Source organism: Schistocerca serialis, chromosome 11 (assembly GCF_023864345.2).
Source record: "Schistocerca serialis cubense isolate TAMUIC-IGC-003099 chromosome 11, iqSchSeri2.2, whole genome shotgun sequence".
Taxonomy (NCBI): Eukaryota; Metazoa; Arthropoda; class Insecta; order Orthoptera; family Acrididae; genus Schistocerca; species Schistocerca serialis.
The window spans coordinates 147,711,549-147,729,549 of NC_064648.1; the positions used below are offsets into that span (position 1 = coordinate 147,711,549).

The 18,001-nt window shown below is 44.4% G+C and overlaps 1 protein-coding gene and 1 non-coding gene across 2 annotated transcripts in view; both read left to right on the plus strand.

Annotated features, from left to right (window-relative positions):
- LOC126426557 (high affinity cGMP-specific 3',5'-cyclic phosphodiesterase 9A) overlaps window positions 1-18,001 on the plus strand; it is a 279,681-nt gene that overhangs the window by 50,706 nt on the left and 210,974 nt on the right. Inside the window, exon 3 of the mRNA XM_050088457.1 lies at window positions 1,637-1,685. Within this exon, the coding sequence (XP_049944414.1) occupies window positions 1,637-1,685 (49 nt within the window). The remainder of the gene's footprint in view (window positions 1-1,636; window positions 1,686-18,001) is intronic.
- Window positions 4,439-4,513, plus strand: Trnat-ugu (transfer RNA threonine (anticodon UGU)). The gene has a single exon. It is a non-coding gene; the product is annotated as a tRNA-Thr (tRNA).

Sequence of the window (18,001 nt, forward strand, 5' to 3'; positions counted from 1 at the left end):
CAACAAACAGTTCGCAAGAAAGACACAAATGCAGAGTAATTTTTTTTCTGGTTCACTAAGGTATAAACGGAGTCCATGTGTGTGAACCTCCAATCGCACAATAGTCTTTGCCTTGTATTTTCTCTTCCTGTTACAATAAAATATTTTTATTTATTTAAGACAGTGAACTGTCTATGCTAATATGCACAGAAAATAGGTTTCTTAAAATGTTAACACGTGTGGAATATATGATTTCCAATACATGCTTTTGTTGATGATCTCAGATAGCTTTATAAATGCAAGTAAATAAGAATTGTACAATCGTTTGTGGTACGTAATAATTTGTATTGCCAGTAAAAGAATCTTTATGTTTGGGTATAAGTTTCAGAACAAGTATTGTCCACAGTACATACATAAATTTCATATTTGATATACATGACGCTTGGATCGGAATTGCAGCTACGTTTCCTGCGTTTTGAGACATTCTTTGCGTCACGAAGCATTGCCAGGTCTAACCTCTGGTGTCGGTTTCAAAAGTGCTCTTCTTGCCTATGTATACAGATTTTTTTACAGCATCTGCATCTTCAGTGTCAGATGCATTCACTGCACAAGAATGTCCTCTTTGCCTAGCAATTAGCATGACGTATTTGTAATTAATTATAACTTTGTCAACGCGTATTTTGTAGTCAATTAATGGCAGTCTGTTTTGTTGAATATCGAATGTAGTACACAGACCAAAAGTGGACAATCAGGTGAAATATAAAATAATTAAAAATCCATACCAGCCATTGTTCGAATGTAACATACGTAATATCATAAAAATCTGTCACAAAGATCAACATATCCCATGTTTTCATTACAGTTTCACAATCGCTGATTGTGGAACATCTAACTTCTTTTTCTTTCACCTACCGTATGACCAGAGGTCCATGTAAGAGGATGTTCATAAAGTGTGTCATTTCATAGTAATGAACTAAATTTATGCAAATGTGGACTGATTCTTACCATCTAGAGTATTTAGCGAACAACACGGACTGTCTGTCTAACATTTACGCATGATAAGCATGTACGTATAAATGTTTCCCTTTTTTATGTGCAACCATTTTCAGCATAGGATCAAGTCTAAACTAATACGCCAATCGTTCTTTGCAAGATGCTGCGTTGTAATGCTAAAAATTAAGAACTAGAAAGTCCACATTTCTGCACAATCGTTCTATAAGCGGAAAAATTCGCGTATTTGTGGCAAAAAAAAGAACTAAGATAAACATTTGTGGGCACAGAGAACGAAAAGTTTATCTATCTCATCTCTTTGTGTTTCTATGTATTTTGGTGCATTTTTTTTTTACATTTATCATGCATTTTCTTTTTACAGTTCTATTGAGTAGTTTTCTGAAGATTGATTCGAGTATCCGCTTCTGTCAGATTTTATGAAAAGATTGGAAAATCGTCTGCAAAATGCTTGCACTTTTTTCTGATTCCATTCGATTTACTTCTCCATTCGGTTTACTTCCTACGATGATTGGTCCAGCACTGTGATTTGCTGTTACTTGCGATATTTTGTGTATATTTTAGTGTATCTCCTCGTGCCTGTTTCCTTTTCCTTCTTCTACAGTGATACGGTGGATGAGTGACGTACATGATTTATCGTATGTTCCAGGTATGCTGCTGGACGAGGTGGGGATCGACATCCGGGGTCTGGAGGAAAGGTGAGACGCCTGGAAGAGCGTACTAAGAGACCAACCAATGACAACACTCATCTGTGTCAGCCAGTTGTATTTTCTCACCCTCATCCACTGTCTTCACATCTTTACTGATTTATTTTTATTTATTTATTTATTTATTATTATTATCATTTATTCTTTCTTACTTTTCGTATGAGCGCCTATGGACTATGTTTAATTCAATTGTGCATTCACCTTCTTCTTCCACATTTCTCTCATTACTTTCGTATGTTTCTCTCTTCTCTCTTCCGTACAAGTGGCTCCAGTACTCCTCTTGCGTTTTCCGCAGAAATCCTTGCAATCTTACAATTTCTTTCTGAGTGCCAGTTGTTCTTCAATATCTTGCACAGGAATTCCGAATTCTGACATGCTTCTTCCAATTCCTTTGCACCATGTGTTATCCATTTTTAACTGACAGAAATAAGTGAACAGCCATTTGTTAGTCTATTGAGATACATTTACTCGATGCGGTGACAGAAAGCTATTATTCTTTTCCTAATCATGTCTGTAAATTTTTTCAGTGTTTGTATAAAGTCAACTATTACGGGTTAAGTGGTCCAAGATGTTCCTTTCTGCTTCCATGTTCCTTTTGCTTGCATAATCGCCCTACTTATTTTTTAGTCAAACATGCTGCAGCATAAACTGCTTCTGGGCGAATTACCGCTCAGTAGTGTCTATGTTTAGCATTGAGGGATTTTGACTTCTCATTATATGAGAGGAGTGTCCAATAAGTATATATGACGGTAGTATCTGTTCCCGAAAGAACAATTACCGTGGATGACCATGCAGCTTTGCTAGAAATGAAATGATAATTAAATGGACACCCTAGCTGCACGGTAACTGTTCTTTCGGGAACAGATACTACCGTCACATATAGTGGTGGTGGTATGGTTAGTGTTAAACGTCCCGTCGACAACGAGGTCATTAGAGACGGAGCGCAGGCTCGGGTTAGGGAAGGATTGGGAAGCAAATCGGCCGTGCCCTTTCAAAGGAACCATCCCGGCATTTGCCTGAAGCGATTTAGGGAAATCACGGAAAACCTAAATCGGGATGGCCGGAGACGGGATTGAACCGTCGTCCTCCCGTCATATATACACTCCTGGAAATTGAAATAAGAACACCGTGAATTCATTGTCCCAGGAAGGAGAAACTTTATTGACACATTCCTGGGGTCAGACACATCACATGATCACACTGACAGAACCACAGGCACATAGACACAGGCAACAGAGCATGCACGATGTCGGCACTAGTACAATGTATATCCACCTTTCGCAGCAATGCAGGCTGCTATTCTCCCATGGAGACGATTGTAGAGATGCTGGATGTAGTCCTGTGGAACGGCTTGCCATGCCATTTCCACCTGGCGCCTCAGTTGGACCAGCGTTCGTGCTGGACGTGCAGACCGCGTGAGACGACGCTTCATCCAGTCCCAAACATGCTCAGTGGGGGACAGATCCGGAGATCTTGCTGGCCAGGGTAGTTGACTTACACCTTCTAGAGCACGTTGGGTGGCACGGGATACATGCGGACGTGCATTGTCCTGTTGGAACAGCAAGTTCCCTTGCCGGTCTAGGAATGGTAGAACGATGGATTCGATGACGGTTTGGATGTACCGTGCACTATTCAGTGTCCCCTCGACGATCACCAGTGGTGTACGGCCAGTGTAGGAGATCGCTCCCCACACCATGACGCCGGGTGTTGGCCCTGTGTGCTTCGGTCGTATGCAGTCCTGATTGTGGCGCTCACCTGCACGGCGCCAAACACGCATACGACCATCATTGGCACCAAGGCAGAAGCGACTCTCATCGCTGAAGACGACACGTCTCCATTCGTCCCTCCATTCACGCCTGTCGCGACACCACTGGAGGCGGGCTGCACGATGTTGGGGCGTGAGCGGAAGACGGCCTAACGGTGTGCGGGACCGTAGCCCAGCTTCATGGAGACGGTTGCGAATGGTCCTCGCCGATACCCCAGGAGCAACAGTGTCCCTAATTTGCTGGGAAGTGGCGGTGCGGTCACCTACGGCACTGCGTAGGATCCTACGGTCTTGGCGTGCATCCGTGCGTCGCTGCGGTCCGGTCCCAGGTCGACGGGCACGTGCACCTTCCGCCGACCACTGGCGACAACATCGATGTACTGTGGAGACCTCACGCCCCACGTGTTGAGCAATTCAGCGGTACGTCCACCCGGCCTCCCGCATGCCCACTATACGCCCTCGCTCAAAGTCGGTCAACTGCACATACGGTTCACGTCCACGCTGTCGCGGCATGCTACCAGTGTTAAAGACTGCGATGGAGCTCCGTATGCCACGGCAAACTGGCTGACACTGACGGCGGCGGTGCACAAATGCTGCGCAGCTAGCGCCATTCGACGGCCAACACCGCGGTTCCTGGTGTGTCCGCTGTGCCGTGCGTGTGATCATTGCTTGTACAGCCCTCTCGCAGTGTCCGGAGCAAGTATGGTGGGTCTGACACACCGGTGTCAATGTGTTCTTTTTTCCATTTCCAGGAGTGTAGTTAAAATATGGCTTCCCGGCCATTGACCTTCTTGTGCGAAAGCACACGATATGCCTGAACTCGTACGGGACTTGGTAGATTAATCTGCCACGAGTAATGAGTATGATGGGCAAACATCTATTAGGCGTACTAGGAATGTAGTGATGTGGACATGTTGGGAATGTGGATCTCACGGGGAGCGTGCCAGGGATAAGTCCCTGCAGACGCACTATCCTCTGTGCCCGCGGTGGCTCAGATGGATAGAGCGTCTGCCATGTAAGCAGAAGATCCCGGGTTCGAGTCCCGGTCGGGGCACACATTTTCAACATGTCCCGAATGAAGTACATCAACGCCTGTTTGCAGCTAGGGTGTCCATTTAATTATCTTTTCATGTCCAATAAGTAGTACAACATATTTTTTCTCTGCCGGTTTCGGTTGAAAAGTACTTAATTTGCTGTGGACGCTCATAGAATATTCCCGCTTCATCCCTATAGTTGCATGAAGTTCCGATGAGTGGAACGGGACATTGGCTTTCGAAGTGGCGTCTGTAACGGAAGATCCGCTCCAGACAGAGAGCTCTCACTGAGTTTCTTTTTGGGAAAACCAGAGCACCAGAGACATTCAGAGGCGCTTTCAGAATGTCTACGGAAACCTCACACTGAACAAAAGCACGGTGAGCCGTTGGGCGAGGCGCCTGTCATCAAAACGAGGTGGCACAAACCTGTACAATCTACCGCATACCGCCCAGCCGCACACAGCTCTAACTCCTGCACCGTTGCAGCGTGCGGACACTCTCTTTTGAGGTGATCGACGGATCACAGCTACCTCACTGTTGAACTGGGAGGCTCTGTCGGTAGTGCTGACATACTCGTCCACCAGCTGGGGTAGGGCGAGTGCTCGCTGGTTTCTTCGCCGCCTGACAGAATACCACAAGGAGCAACGAAGGACCACCTGTGCGGAATTACTTGAGCGGTACGAGGCTGATGGTGAGAACTTTTTGTGTAACATAGTGACGGGCGATGGAATATGTGTTCATCACTTATAACCGGAAACGAAAGTGAAATGCCCCGCTTAACCTGCAGGACAGGACAGATAGAATAAATTGTGGAAGGGGGCCAAAATAAGGGGCTGTCAGTTACACTCGAACGTACAACTTTATTATTTGATCAAACATTAGAAGAGCCCAAAAATTTTTTTAATCATAGGCTTTAATCTTTGGGACTTAATTACCGGCTGAGAGCCACTTTAATTTAAAAACGGCTGAAGGCCAATAACTTAAAATGCAAGCATAATCAGAAATTTAAAAGCCAAACCTTATTTTAAAATAGTTCTTTAGTTAGGCTGAAGTAAACAAGTAAAATTCAAATAGGCTGAAGGCCAAACACTTAAAACTCCAAAAAATTAATTTTTTTTTAAATACCAAAGTCCTTACTTGAAACAGTTCTTTAATTTAGACTGAACAAACAACTGAAACTCAAACCGGCTGAAGGCTGAAGACTTAAAAAGTTCAATAGGTTAAAGTAAACAAGTTAAATTCAAATCAGATAAAGGCCGAAGACATAAAAATTCAAAATTTTTTTTAATGCGAAAGGGCTTACGTGAAACAGTACTTTAAACTAGTCTGAGGGCCTTAAGAGTAAAACAACTGTAATTTAAAACACCAAACCGGCTATTTTTTTTAAATACCAAAGTCCTTACTTGAAACAGTTCTTTAATTTAGACTGAAGGCCTTAACAACAAACAACTGAAACTCAAACCGGCTGAAGGCTGAAGACTTAAAAATTCAATAGGTTAAAGTAAACAAGTTAAATTCAAATCAGATAAAGGCCGAAGACATACAAATTCAAAAATTTTTTTAAATGCGAAAGGGCTTACAAGAAACAGTACTTTAAACTAGTCTGAGGGCCTTAAGAGTAAAACAACTCTAATTTAAAACACCAAACCGGATAGAAGCCACACAAGTACCAACAAGAAGATCAAATTAAAAAAAACATAAGGCAGTTCACAGAAGGAAGCCCAGGTGTTCGACGGTCGGCCTGTAATTCTCTTAGGCGAGACAGGCAGTCGAGCCAACCATTCACGGTCCGACGACAACCCAACCGACCGTGGACCCACCGACAAGATAACTTCCACTTCAGCCGACCAGCGCACAACAGGGAGTTCAACGGAACAACGTAGAAGGTATTGGCGCCCACAACCAATCTTACACGGAGCTGTCAAAATACACACCATACTGGACAGCAACAACACAATGAGGAAACTACACTGCCTGAAATTTACGTAACCGGAACGTTAACAGCCACAGGGCAGAAGATTCCCCTGGCGCACTTCAGTTCAAATAACCAAATACAGTGAAACTCCACCAGAGGATGGCTAGAATTTTCCAACTTGAAAACCACATGGTTGCTCGCGGGAATATCCTAACAGCCGATAACGTACTCCAAAATGTGAACAGTTTTGACTTGCTGATAGGTTAAATCAGAAGTCAACTTTCGTGTCCAGGGTCGGTGAGCCACGGACCTCGTAGCAATGGGAACAGTGCTACTCTCTCCGACACCGCGTAGAGACCGCCAGCGCGCCCCGGCCAAACTACACCCCGCCGAGAATTCCTCACTGCTCCACGCGAACCGACCGACTCCTCAGAGCCAGTACGCCGACAACATTTAAAATAACTTGTCAATCAAAATCACACAAGCTACGCACAGTTTCACGAACATTTGCACGAAGAACCAGACAATGCTAATGGCAGTGACTGTACAGTAACAGGGACGAGTTACGAGTCGCCACACACAGCCAACCCATAAGCGATCGCGGGCCAAATACACGTCGTCTGGCAAGAGGACCAACCAAATTCGTCCCCACTCCAATCGTGTGTGTCGGCAACCGTCGGGCGAGTCATGGCGGTCCGGACCTCACTGCTGCTGCGCCCCGACTGAACTAGGGCCACGTGCCAACTCAAACATCTACATCTACATCTACATCTACATTTATACTCCGCAAGCCACCCAACGGTGTGTGGCGGAGGGCACTTTACGTGCCACCGTCATTACCTCCCTTTCCTGTTCCAGTCGCGTATGGTTCGCGGGAAGAACGACTGTCTGAAAGCCTCCGTGCGCGCTCTAATCTCTCTAATTTTACATTCGTGATCTCCTCGGGAGGTATAAGTAGGGGGAAGCAATATATTCGATACCTCATCCAGAAACGCACCCTCTCGAAACCTGACGAGCAAGCTACACCGCGATGCAGAGCGCCTCTCTTGCAGAGTCTGCCACTTGAGTTTAATAAACATCTCCGTAACGCTATCACGGTTACCAAGTAACCCTGTGACGAAACGCGCCGCTCTTCTTTGGATCTTCTCTATCTCCTCCGTCAACCCGATCTGGTACGGATCCCACACTGATGAGCAATACTCAAGTATAGGTCGAACGAGTGATCTGTAAGCCACCTCCTTTGTTGATGGACTGCATTTCCTCCCCCAATGAATCTCAACCTGGCGCCCGCCTTACCAACAATTAATTTTATGTGATCATTCCACTTCAAATCGTTCCGCACGCATACTCCCAGATATTTTACAGAAGTAACTGCTACCAGTGTTTGTTCCGCTATCGTATAATCATACAATAAGAAGAATATAATAATTCCAATCCCAAAGAAAGCAGGTGTTGACAGATGTGAAAATTACCGAACTATCAGCTTAATAAGTCACAGCTGCAAAATACTAACACGAATTCTTTATAGACGAATGGAAAAACTAGTAGAAGCCAACCTCGGGGAAGATCAGTTTGGATTCCGTAGAAACACTGGAACACGTGAGGCAATACTGACCTTACGACTTATCTTAGAAGAAAGATTAAGGAAAGGCAAACCTACGTTTCTAGCATTTGTAGACTTAGAGAAAGCTTTTGACAATGTTGACTGGAATACTCTCTTTCAAATTCTAAAGGTGGCAGGGGTAAAATACAGGGAGCGAAAGGCTATTTACAATTTGTACAGAAACCAGATGGCAGTTATAAGAGTCGAGGGACATGAAAGGGAAGCAGTCGTTGGGAAGGGAGTAAGACAGGGTTGTAGCCTCTCCCCGATGTTGTTCAATCTGTATATTGAGCAAGCAGTAAAGGAAACAAAAGAAAAATTCGGAGTAGGTATTAAAATTCATGGAGAAGAGATAAAAACTTTGAGGTTCGCCGATGACATTGTAATTCTATCAGAGACAGCAAAGGACTTGGAAGAGCAGTTGAATGGAATGGACAGTGTCTTGAAAGGAGGATATAAGATGAACATCAACAAAAGCAAAACAAGGATAATGGAATGTAGTCTAATTAAGTCGGGTGATGCTGAGGGAATTAGATTAGGAAATGAGGCACTTAAAGTAGTAAAGGAGTTTTGCTATTTGGGGAGCAAAATAACTGATGATGGTCGAAGTAGAGAGGATATAAAAGTAGAGAGGATATAAAATGTAGGCTGGCAATGGCAAGGAAAGCGTTTCTGAAGAAGAGAAATTTGTTAACATCCAGTATTGATTTAAGTGTCAGGAAGTCATTTCTGAAAGTATTCGTATGGAGTGTAGCCATGTATGGAAGTGAAACATGGACGATAAATAGTTTGGACAACAAGAGAATAGAAGCTTTCGAAATGTGGTGCTACAGAAGAATGCTGAAGATTAGATGGGTAGATCACATAACTAATGAGGAAGTATTGAATAGGATTGGGGAGAAGAGAAGTTTGTGGCACAACTTGACCAGAAGAAGGGATCGGTTGGTAGGACATGTTCTGAGGCATCAAGGGATCACCAGTTTAGTATTGGAGGGCAGCGTGGAGGGTAAAAATCGTAGAGGGAGACCAAGAGATGAATACACTAAGCAGATTCAGAAGGATGTAGGTTGCAGTAGGTACTGGGAGATGAAAAAGCTTGCACAGGATAGAGTAGCATGGAGAGCTGCATCAAACCAGTCTCAGGACTGAAGACCACAACAACAACAACAAAGGATCCTTCTTTCTATGTATTCGCAATACATTACATTTGTCTATGTTAAGGGTCAGTTGCCACTCCCTGCACCAAGTGCCTATCCGCTGCAGATCTTCCTGCATTTCGCTACAATTTTCTAATGCTGCAACTTCTCTGTATACTACAGCATGATCCGCGAAAAGCCGCATGGAACTTCCGACACTATCTACTAGGTCATTTATATATATTGTGAAAAGCAATGGTCCCATAACACTCCCCTGTGGCACGCCAGAGGTTACTTTAACGTCTGTAGACGTCTCTCCATTGATAACAACATGCTGTGTTCTGTTTGCTAAAAACTCTTCAATCCAGCCACACAGCTGGTCTCATATTCCGTAGGCTCTTACTTTGTTTATCAGGCGACAGTGCGGAACTGTATCGAACGCCTTCCGGAAGTCAAGGAAAATAGCATCTACCTGGGAGCCTGTATCTAATATTTTCAGGGTCTCATGAACAAATAAAGCGAGTTGGGTCTCACACGACCGCTGTTTCCGGAGTCCATGTTGATTCCTACTGAGTAGATTCTGGGTTTCCAAAAACGACATGATACGCGAGCAAAATACATGTTCTAAAATTCTACAACAGATCGACGTCAGGGATATAGGTCTATAGTTTTGCGCATCTGCTCGACGACCCTTCTTGAAGACTGGGACTACCTGTGCTCTTTTCCAATCATTTGGAACCCTCCGTTCCTCTATAGACTTGTGGTACACGGCTGTTAGAAGGGAGGCAAGTTCTTTCGCGTACTCTGTGTAGAATCGAATTGGTATCCCGTCAGGTCCAGTGGACTTTCCTCTATTGAGTGATTCCAGTTGCTTTTCTATTCCTTGGACACTTATTTCGATGTCAGCCAATTATACTGTCAGGTCCGAACTAACTGCTGGTGCGTTCCAACTGACTGGTCGACAGACGATGACCGGGAAATAATAGCAGTCTAGCAAAGAAAATACGGCGCTGCTGCTGCCGCTCACGGTCGGGCAAAGCAGCACCCCAGTGACACAAGTAATTGAAACTAACATAACGAGGTGGCAGTTCTGCAAAAACAGGATGTTAAATAAGAGATGGCACGATCATGAGCCACACACAGCTCAGAAATGGCATACCATGGACTGGCGCTACACCACCTCTTCTCTGAAAAAAATAAAAGTTTTAAGCTGCACCCTCAGCTGGTAAAGTAATCGCGACGGTCTTACTGGACTCTGAAGGGGTTATTTCATTTTATGTCCTCTCTCATGGTGCAACGATCAGCTGTGAAGAGTACAGTGCTATGAAACAAACGACTTCAGCATGTTCGTCGCCACAAAAAATGCAAACGAACTTAACCTTCTCCAGCTCAAGGACTCACGTAAGTCTACGCATCCAAGAGGAGCTCACAAAACTTCATTGGACTGTTCTTCAAATGGTTCAAATGGCTCTGAGCGCTATGGGACTCAACATCTTAGGTCGTAAGTCCCCTAGAACTTAGAACTACTTAAACCTAACTAACCTAAGGACATCACACACACCCATGCCCTAGGCACGATTCGAACCTGCGACCGTAGCAGTCCCGCGGTTCCGGACTGCAGCGCCAGAACCGCTAGACCACCGCGGCCGGCGACTGTTCTTCCTCATCCACCCTAAAGTCCATATCTCGCGCCCTCCGACTTCTATCTGTTTGACCCAATGAAGGATGCACTCCGCAAGAAGCCATGCATGGGAAATGGGGAGTTTATTGATGCGATGCAGAAAGACGTTGGCTCTGATGTCGACCTGTAGAGTGGCACCATGTGGGCATACCGAACTTGCCAGTGATGTGGCGTAAGTCCATAGCATTAAACGAAGATGATGTAGAATAATAGGTTTTTGTAACCAAAAGAATGGGGAATAATATCGTGTATTGGTATCCTGAATAAAACCAGCCTCTTGTAAAAAAAAAGTGTAGCATTACTCGCTAAACGATTCTCGTACAACAGAAATAGAAAGGGATCAAAACACTCCGGCTCTGTACTTCTCATTGTTCTCGTCACCCTGCTGGTTTCTCTACATGTGGTACATTATCCGTCCTCCCTGTAGCGTACATTTATTTGAGAATTTAAAGACTTCGCCCCAATTTTACATTGTGGAATGCTTTTTCTGACTCAAAAAATTGTGGGAATATTCTATCGATTTTTCTTAAATTATTGTATCAAATATAATCTAATTCATCACGCAGCCTCTTTTTTTTTTTCGTCATCAGTCTACTGACTGGTTTGATGCGGCCCGCCACGAATTCCTTTCCTGTGCTAACCTCTTCATCTCAGAGTACCACTTGCAACCTACGTCCTCAATTATTTGCTTGACGTATTCCAATCTCTGTCTTCCTCTACAGTTTTTGCCCTCTACAGCTCCCTCTAGTACCATGGAAGTCATTCCCTCATGTCTTAGCAGATGTCCTATCATCCTGTCCCTTTTCCTTATTAGTGTTTTCCACATATTCCTTTCCTCTCCGATTCTGCGTAGAACCTCCTCATTCCCTATCTTATCAGTCCACCTAATTTTCAACATTCGTCTATAGCACCACATCTCAAATGCTTCGATTCTCTTCTGTTCCGGTTTTCCCACAGTCCATGTTTCACTACCATACAATGCTGTACTCCAGACGTACATCCTCAGAAATTTCTTCCTCAAATTAAGGCTGGTATTTGATATTAGTAGAGTTCTCTTGGCCAGAAATGCCTTTTTTGCCATAGCGAGTCTGCTTTTGATGTCCTCCTTGCTCCGTCCGTCTTTGGTTATTTTACTGCCTAGGTAGCAGAATTCCTTAACTTCATTGACTTCGTGACCATCAATCCTGATGTTAAGTTTCTCGCTGTTCTCATTTCTACTACTTCTCATTACCTTCGTCTTTCTCCGATTTACTCTCAAACCATACTGTGTACTCATTAGACTGTTCATTCCATTCAGCAGATCATTTAATTCTTCTTCACTTTCACTCAGGATAGCAATGTCATCAGCGAATCGTTTCATTGATAACTTTTCACCTTGTATTTTAATTCCACTCCTGAACCTTTCTTTTATTTCCATCATTGCTTCCTCGATGTACAGATTGAAGAGTAGGGGCGAAAGGCTACAGCCTTGTCTTACACCCTTCGTAATACCAGCATTTCGTTCTTGATGGTCCACTCTTATTATTCCCTCTTGGTTGTTGTACACATTGTATATGACCCGTCTCTCCCTATAGCTTACCCCTACATTTTTCAGAATCTCGAACAGCTTGCACCATTTTATATTGTCGAACGCTTTTTCCAGGTCGACAAATCCTATGAAAGTGTCTTGATTTTTCTTTAGCCTTGCTTCCATTATTAGCCGTAACGTCAGAATTGCCTCTCTCGTCCCATTACTTTTCCTAAAGCCAAACTGATCGTCACCTAGCGCATTCTCAATTTTCTTTTCCATTCTTCTGTATGTTATTCTTGTAAGCAGCTTCGATGCATGAGTTGTTAAGCTGATTGTGCGATAATTCTCGCACTTGTCAGCTCTTGCCGTCTTCGGAATTGTGTGGATGATGCTTTTCCGAAAGTCAGATGGTATGTCGCCAGACTCATATATTCTACACACCAACGTGAATAGTCGTTTTGTTGCCACTTCCCCCAATGATTTTAGAAATTCTGATGGAATTTTATCTATCCCTTCTGCCTTATTTGACCGAAAGTCCTCCAAAGCTCTTTTAAATTCCGATTCTAATACTGGATCCCCTATCTCTTCTAAATTGACTCCTGTTTCTTCTTCTATCACATCAGACAAATCTTCACCCTCGTAGACGCTTGCAATGTATTCTTGCCACCTACCTGCTCTCTCCCCTGCATTTAACAGTGGAATTCCCGTTGCACTCTCAATGTTACCACCGTTGCTTTTAATGTCGCCAAAGGTTGTTTTGACTTTCCTGTATGCTGAGTCTGTCATTCCGACAATCATATCTTTTTCGATGTCTTCACATTTTTCCTGCAGCCATTTCGTCTTAGCTTCCCTGCACTTCCTATTTATTTCATTTCATTCCTCAGCGACTTGTATTTCTGTATTCCTGATTTTCCCGGAACATGTTTGTACTTCCTCCTTTCATCAATCAACTGAAGTATTTCTTCTGTTACCCATGGTTTCTTCGCAGCTACCTTCTTTGTACCTATGTTTTCCTTCCCAACTTCTGTGATGGCCCTTTTTAGAGATGTCCATTCCTCTTCAACTGTACTGCCTACTGCGCTATTCCTTTTTGCTGTATCTATAGCGTTAGAGAACTTCAAATGTATCTCGTCATTCCTTAGTACTTCCGTATCCCACTTCTTTGTGGAATGATTGTTCCTGACTAATGTCTTGAACTTCAGCCTACTCTTCATCACTACTATATTGTGATCTGAGTCTATATCTGCTCCTGGGTACGCCTTACAATCCAGTATCTGATTTCGGAATCTCTGTCTGACCATGATGTAATCTAATTGAAATCTTCCCGTATCTCGCGGCCTTTTCCAAGTATACCTCCTCCTCTTGTGATTCTTGAACAGGGTATTCGCTATTACTAGCTGAAACTTGTTACAGATTTCAATTAGTCTTTCTCCTCAATCATTCCTTGTCCCAAGCCCATATTCTCCTGAAACCTTTTCTTCTACCAGGCACTTAAATGTGATTTGCAGAGTATCCATGTAGATATAAATGTAACTTGCTATATCACAAAGTGCAGTTGAACAACATAAGGTTCTTTATCTTCGCCTGCCGGTGTGGCCGAGCGGTTCTAGGCGCTTCAGTCTGGAACCGCGCGACCGCTCGGGCATGGATGTGTCTGATATCCTTAGGTTAGTTAGGTTTAAGTAGTTCTAAGTTCTAGGGGACTGATGTTAAGTCCCATAGTGCTCAGAGCCATTTGAACCATTTTTTCCTTTATCTTCCTCCTTCTTTCGTAATGACAAAACATGGTTTGAATGGCTCTGAGCACTATGGGACTTAACTGCTGAGGTCATCAGTCCGCTGTAACTTAGAACTACTTAAACCTAACTAACCTAAGGACATCACACACATCCATGCCCGAAGCAGGATTCGAACCTGCGACCGGAGCGGTCACGCGGTTCCAGACTGTAGCGCCTAGAACCGCTCGGCCACTTCGACCGGCTCGTAATGACAACTTAGAAATTTATTTTTAAAGGACTTTGGAACCAGACAAGAATTAATTACGTCAATATCGCCACTACTTACTATTAATATCCATATTTCTGGTTGCGGCGGATTGACAGCCTTTTTCACATGTGACAATACTGCCCAAATACTTCCGTCATAATCTGTGTACACTAGTTACAATCACACTATAAATCAGGAAAAATGGCACAAAATATGTCAATAAAATATGCATACACCTCGCAGTCACATGGTAAAAGTGTAATTTATTGACGTATTTTATTTTATTTTTCTATTATGTTTAGTAGCCATGTTACTAGTGTTTATAAGACTGTCATGCGACTATCTGAAAATCGCTGTTAATATACGGAAACAGGTAACGTAAGGGTTTGCAGTAATTAGTTAAGATATTGACCTGTTGTTGTCTGAACACCAAATGGTCACTTACTTCCTTCTGACCAAACGCGGCTTGAAACTTGAGTATCTACTGGCGTATAAAACCTTCCAACAACTTAAGCTGATTCATCTAACAGACGTATTCGACAACCGCCGTTATTGCAACAAATGCACTGAGGTGGCTCTGTGCAAGGAAATTTGAAACTTAGGTATGCAGGGCCACAAGCCATAATATGCCCTATGCAGAAAAAAACGCACCGTGAACAACTGCCATCACTCAATCATAGAAAACCAGCGTCAGGATCGAGGGGGGTGACGCAGTGGTTAGCACATTGATTTAAATTAAAATTTAAAACAGTCTTGATCGCAATCTTGTTAAAAAAAAATTTTATTGGAGTGACTGACCGGTTTGGACTCTATGAAAGAGTCATCTTCAGACTCTGTAAAGATATATTGCCAAAGTAATATAGACGTTATAACAATCATATAAAAATATATATATAAATGAGATAAATAGTAATAAATTATACCCAGAGCGGTGGATGGACACTGCTAGATGAGTTGCGTCGACCCCCGACGCTCGTGTAAATGCTGACTGTGCTTGGAGGGAACGGGTGTTAATAGGGCTGGTCAGACCCACCGTTCTGAGTGTGACATAGGTAGCCAATCAGAAAACACGTTCATGCTTAGATAACTTAATACAGAACTATGAAGGAACAGTTTCAGTTGGAATGCATCGTAATGTCAGTTATTGATCATTATTCGCCAGTGAATATAAATTATAACATTAAAATGGTTCATTGGTATGAAATAAGGCTTAGAGTATGCTGCCCTCTAAACTCAGAACTACAAATCTGCACCAACTTCTTTTAATTTCGCTGACTACGTTTTCAGAAATCTTATGTTAGCACATTGGACTCGCATTCGGGAAGACAACAGTTCAAATCCGTGTCCGGCCATCCTGATTTAGGTTTTCTGTCATTTCCCTAAATCACTTCAGGTAGATGCCGGGATGGTTCCTTTGAAATGGCACGGGCGACTTCCTTCCCCATCCTTCCCTATTCCGATGGGACTGATGACCTCGCTGTTTGGTCCCCTCCCCCAAATCCATCAACCAAAAAACCAGCGTCAGGAGATAACAGTAGCAACCAGCGGGTGTGCAAGTTTCAGTAACTCATTCGCTCCGTTATTTGACCAAGGAAAGAAAACGATTCCTACCATAATTTAAGCAAAAACCTCAATGACCTACCATAATAAACTGATGTGCAAAAGAGATAACATATTCGACAAACAGGGCATAAGCATCGCCTGAAAGGGGAATAATTCAGTACAGTAACAAATCCTAGAACTGAAGCCAACACAAGACAGATACCTACAATGTGATACCTGCTACCTAAGATGTAGGGATTGCGGAAAAAATCTACATTGAGATGACTGTGAGGACATTTGACACAAGAGGTAAAGAGCACATCAGAGCGTGGAAATACAATATAAGACGCTCAAGGTTTGAGGAGAACCTTCAACAGGAATATCATAAACCGTACACAATAGAAAAAGGTAGGAGCATCATAAATATCAGCAGACACCTCGTCCCTCTTCAAGAAAACTCAGACCTACACCGTGGGTTAACACACAATAAGCAGTCACCCGATAACCAAATAAATATTGCAAATCATACAATATATAAAATCATTTTAAAAAATTACGTACCGGAAAAAAAAGAAAAGCCTTTTGTTTCCCATCCCTCTTTCGCTCTGACTCTGCCCTCCCTCCCTACTTCCCTCTCCTCTTTCATTTCTCTTCTGCCTCCTCACCCCTTTTCCTCCATTTCATTACCAACTTACTCTCCGTTCCCCTACTTATCATTTACTGTACACTCACCTTTCTCCCCAACCCACCTCTGTCATTGCGAGATCTTCAACTCTGGCACTACCATTTCATTTCTCTTACACATTACATAAATGCATACTAATACACTCCTGGAAATGGAAAAAAGAACACATTGACACCGGTGTGTCAGACCCACCATACTTGCTCCGGACACTGCGAGAGGGCTGTACAAGCAATGATCACACGCACGGCACAGCGGACACACCAGGAACCGCGGTGTTGGCCGTCGAATGGCGCTAGCTGCGCGGCATTTGTGCACCGCCGCCGTCAGTGTCAGCCAGTTTGCCGTGGCATACGGAGCTCCATCGCAGTCTTTAACACTGGTAGCATGCCGCGACAGCGTGGACGTGAACCGTATGTGCAGTTGACGGACTTTGAGCGAGGGCGTATAGTGGGCATGCGGGAGGCCGGGTGGACGTACCGCCGAATTGCTCAACACGTGGGGCGTGAGGTCTCCACAGTACATCGATGTTGTCGCCAGTGGTCGGCGGAAGGTGCACGTGCCCGTCGACCTGGGACCGGACCGCAGCGACGCACGGATGCACGCCAAGACCGTAGGATCCTACGCAGTACCGTAGGGCATCGCACCGCCACTTCCCAGCAAATTAGGGACACTGTTGCTCCTGGGGTATCGGCGAGGACCATTCGCAAGCGTCTCCATGAAGCTGGGCTACGGTCCCGCACACCGTTAGGCCGTCTTCCGCTCACGCCCCAACATCGTGCAGCCCGCCTCCAGTGGTGTCGCGACAGGCGTGAATGGAGGGACGAATGGAGACGTGTCGTCTTCAGCGATGAGAGTCGCTTCTGCCTTGGTGCCAATGATGGTCGTATGCGTGTTTGGCGCCGTGCAGGTGAGCGCCACAATCAGGACTGCATACGACCGAGGCACACAGGGCCAACACCCGGCATCATGGTGTGGGGAGCGATCTCCTACACTGGCCGTACACCACTGCTGATCGTCGAGGGGACACTGAATAGTGCACGGTACATCCAAACCGTCATCGAACCCATCGTTCTACCAAACCGTCATCGAACCCATCGTTCTACCATTCCTAGACCGGCAAGGGAACTTGCTGTTCCAACAGGACAATGCACGTCCGCAAGTATCCCGTGCCACCCAACGTGCTCTAGAAGGTGTAAGTCAACTACCCTGGCCAGCAAGATCTCCGGATCTGTCCCCCATTGAGCATGTTTGGGACTGGATGAAGCGTCGTCTCACGCGGTCTGCACGTCCAGCACGAACGCTGGTCCAATTGAGGCGCGAGGTGGAAATGGCATGGCAAGCCGTTCCACAGGACTACATCCAGCATCTCTACGATCGTCTCCATGGGAGAATAGCAGCCTGCACTGCTGCGAAAGGTGGATGTACACTGTACTAGTGCCGACATTGTGCA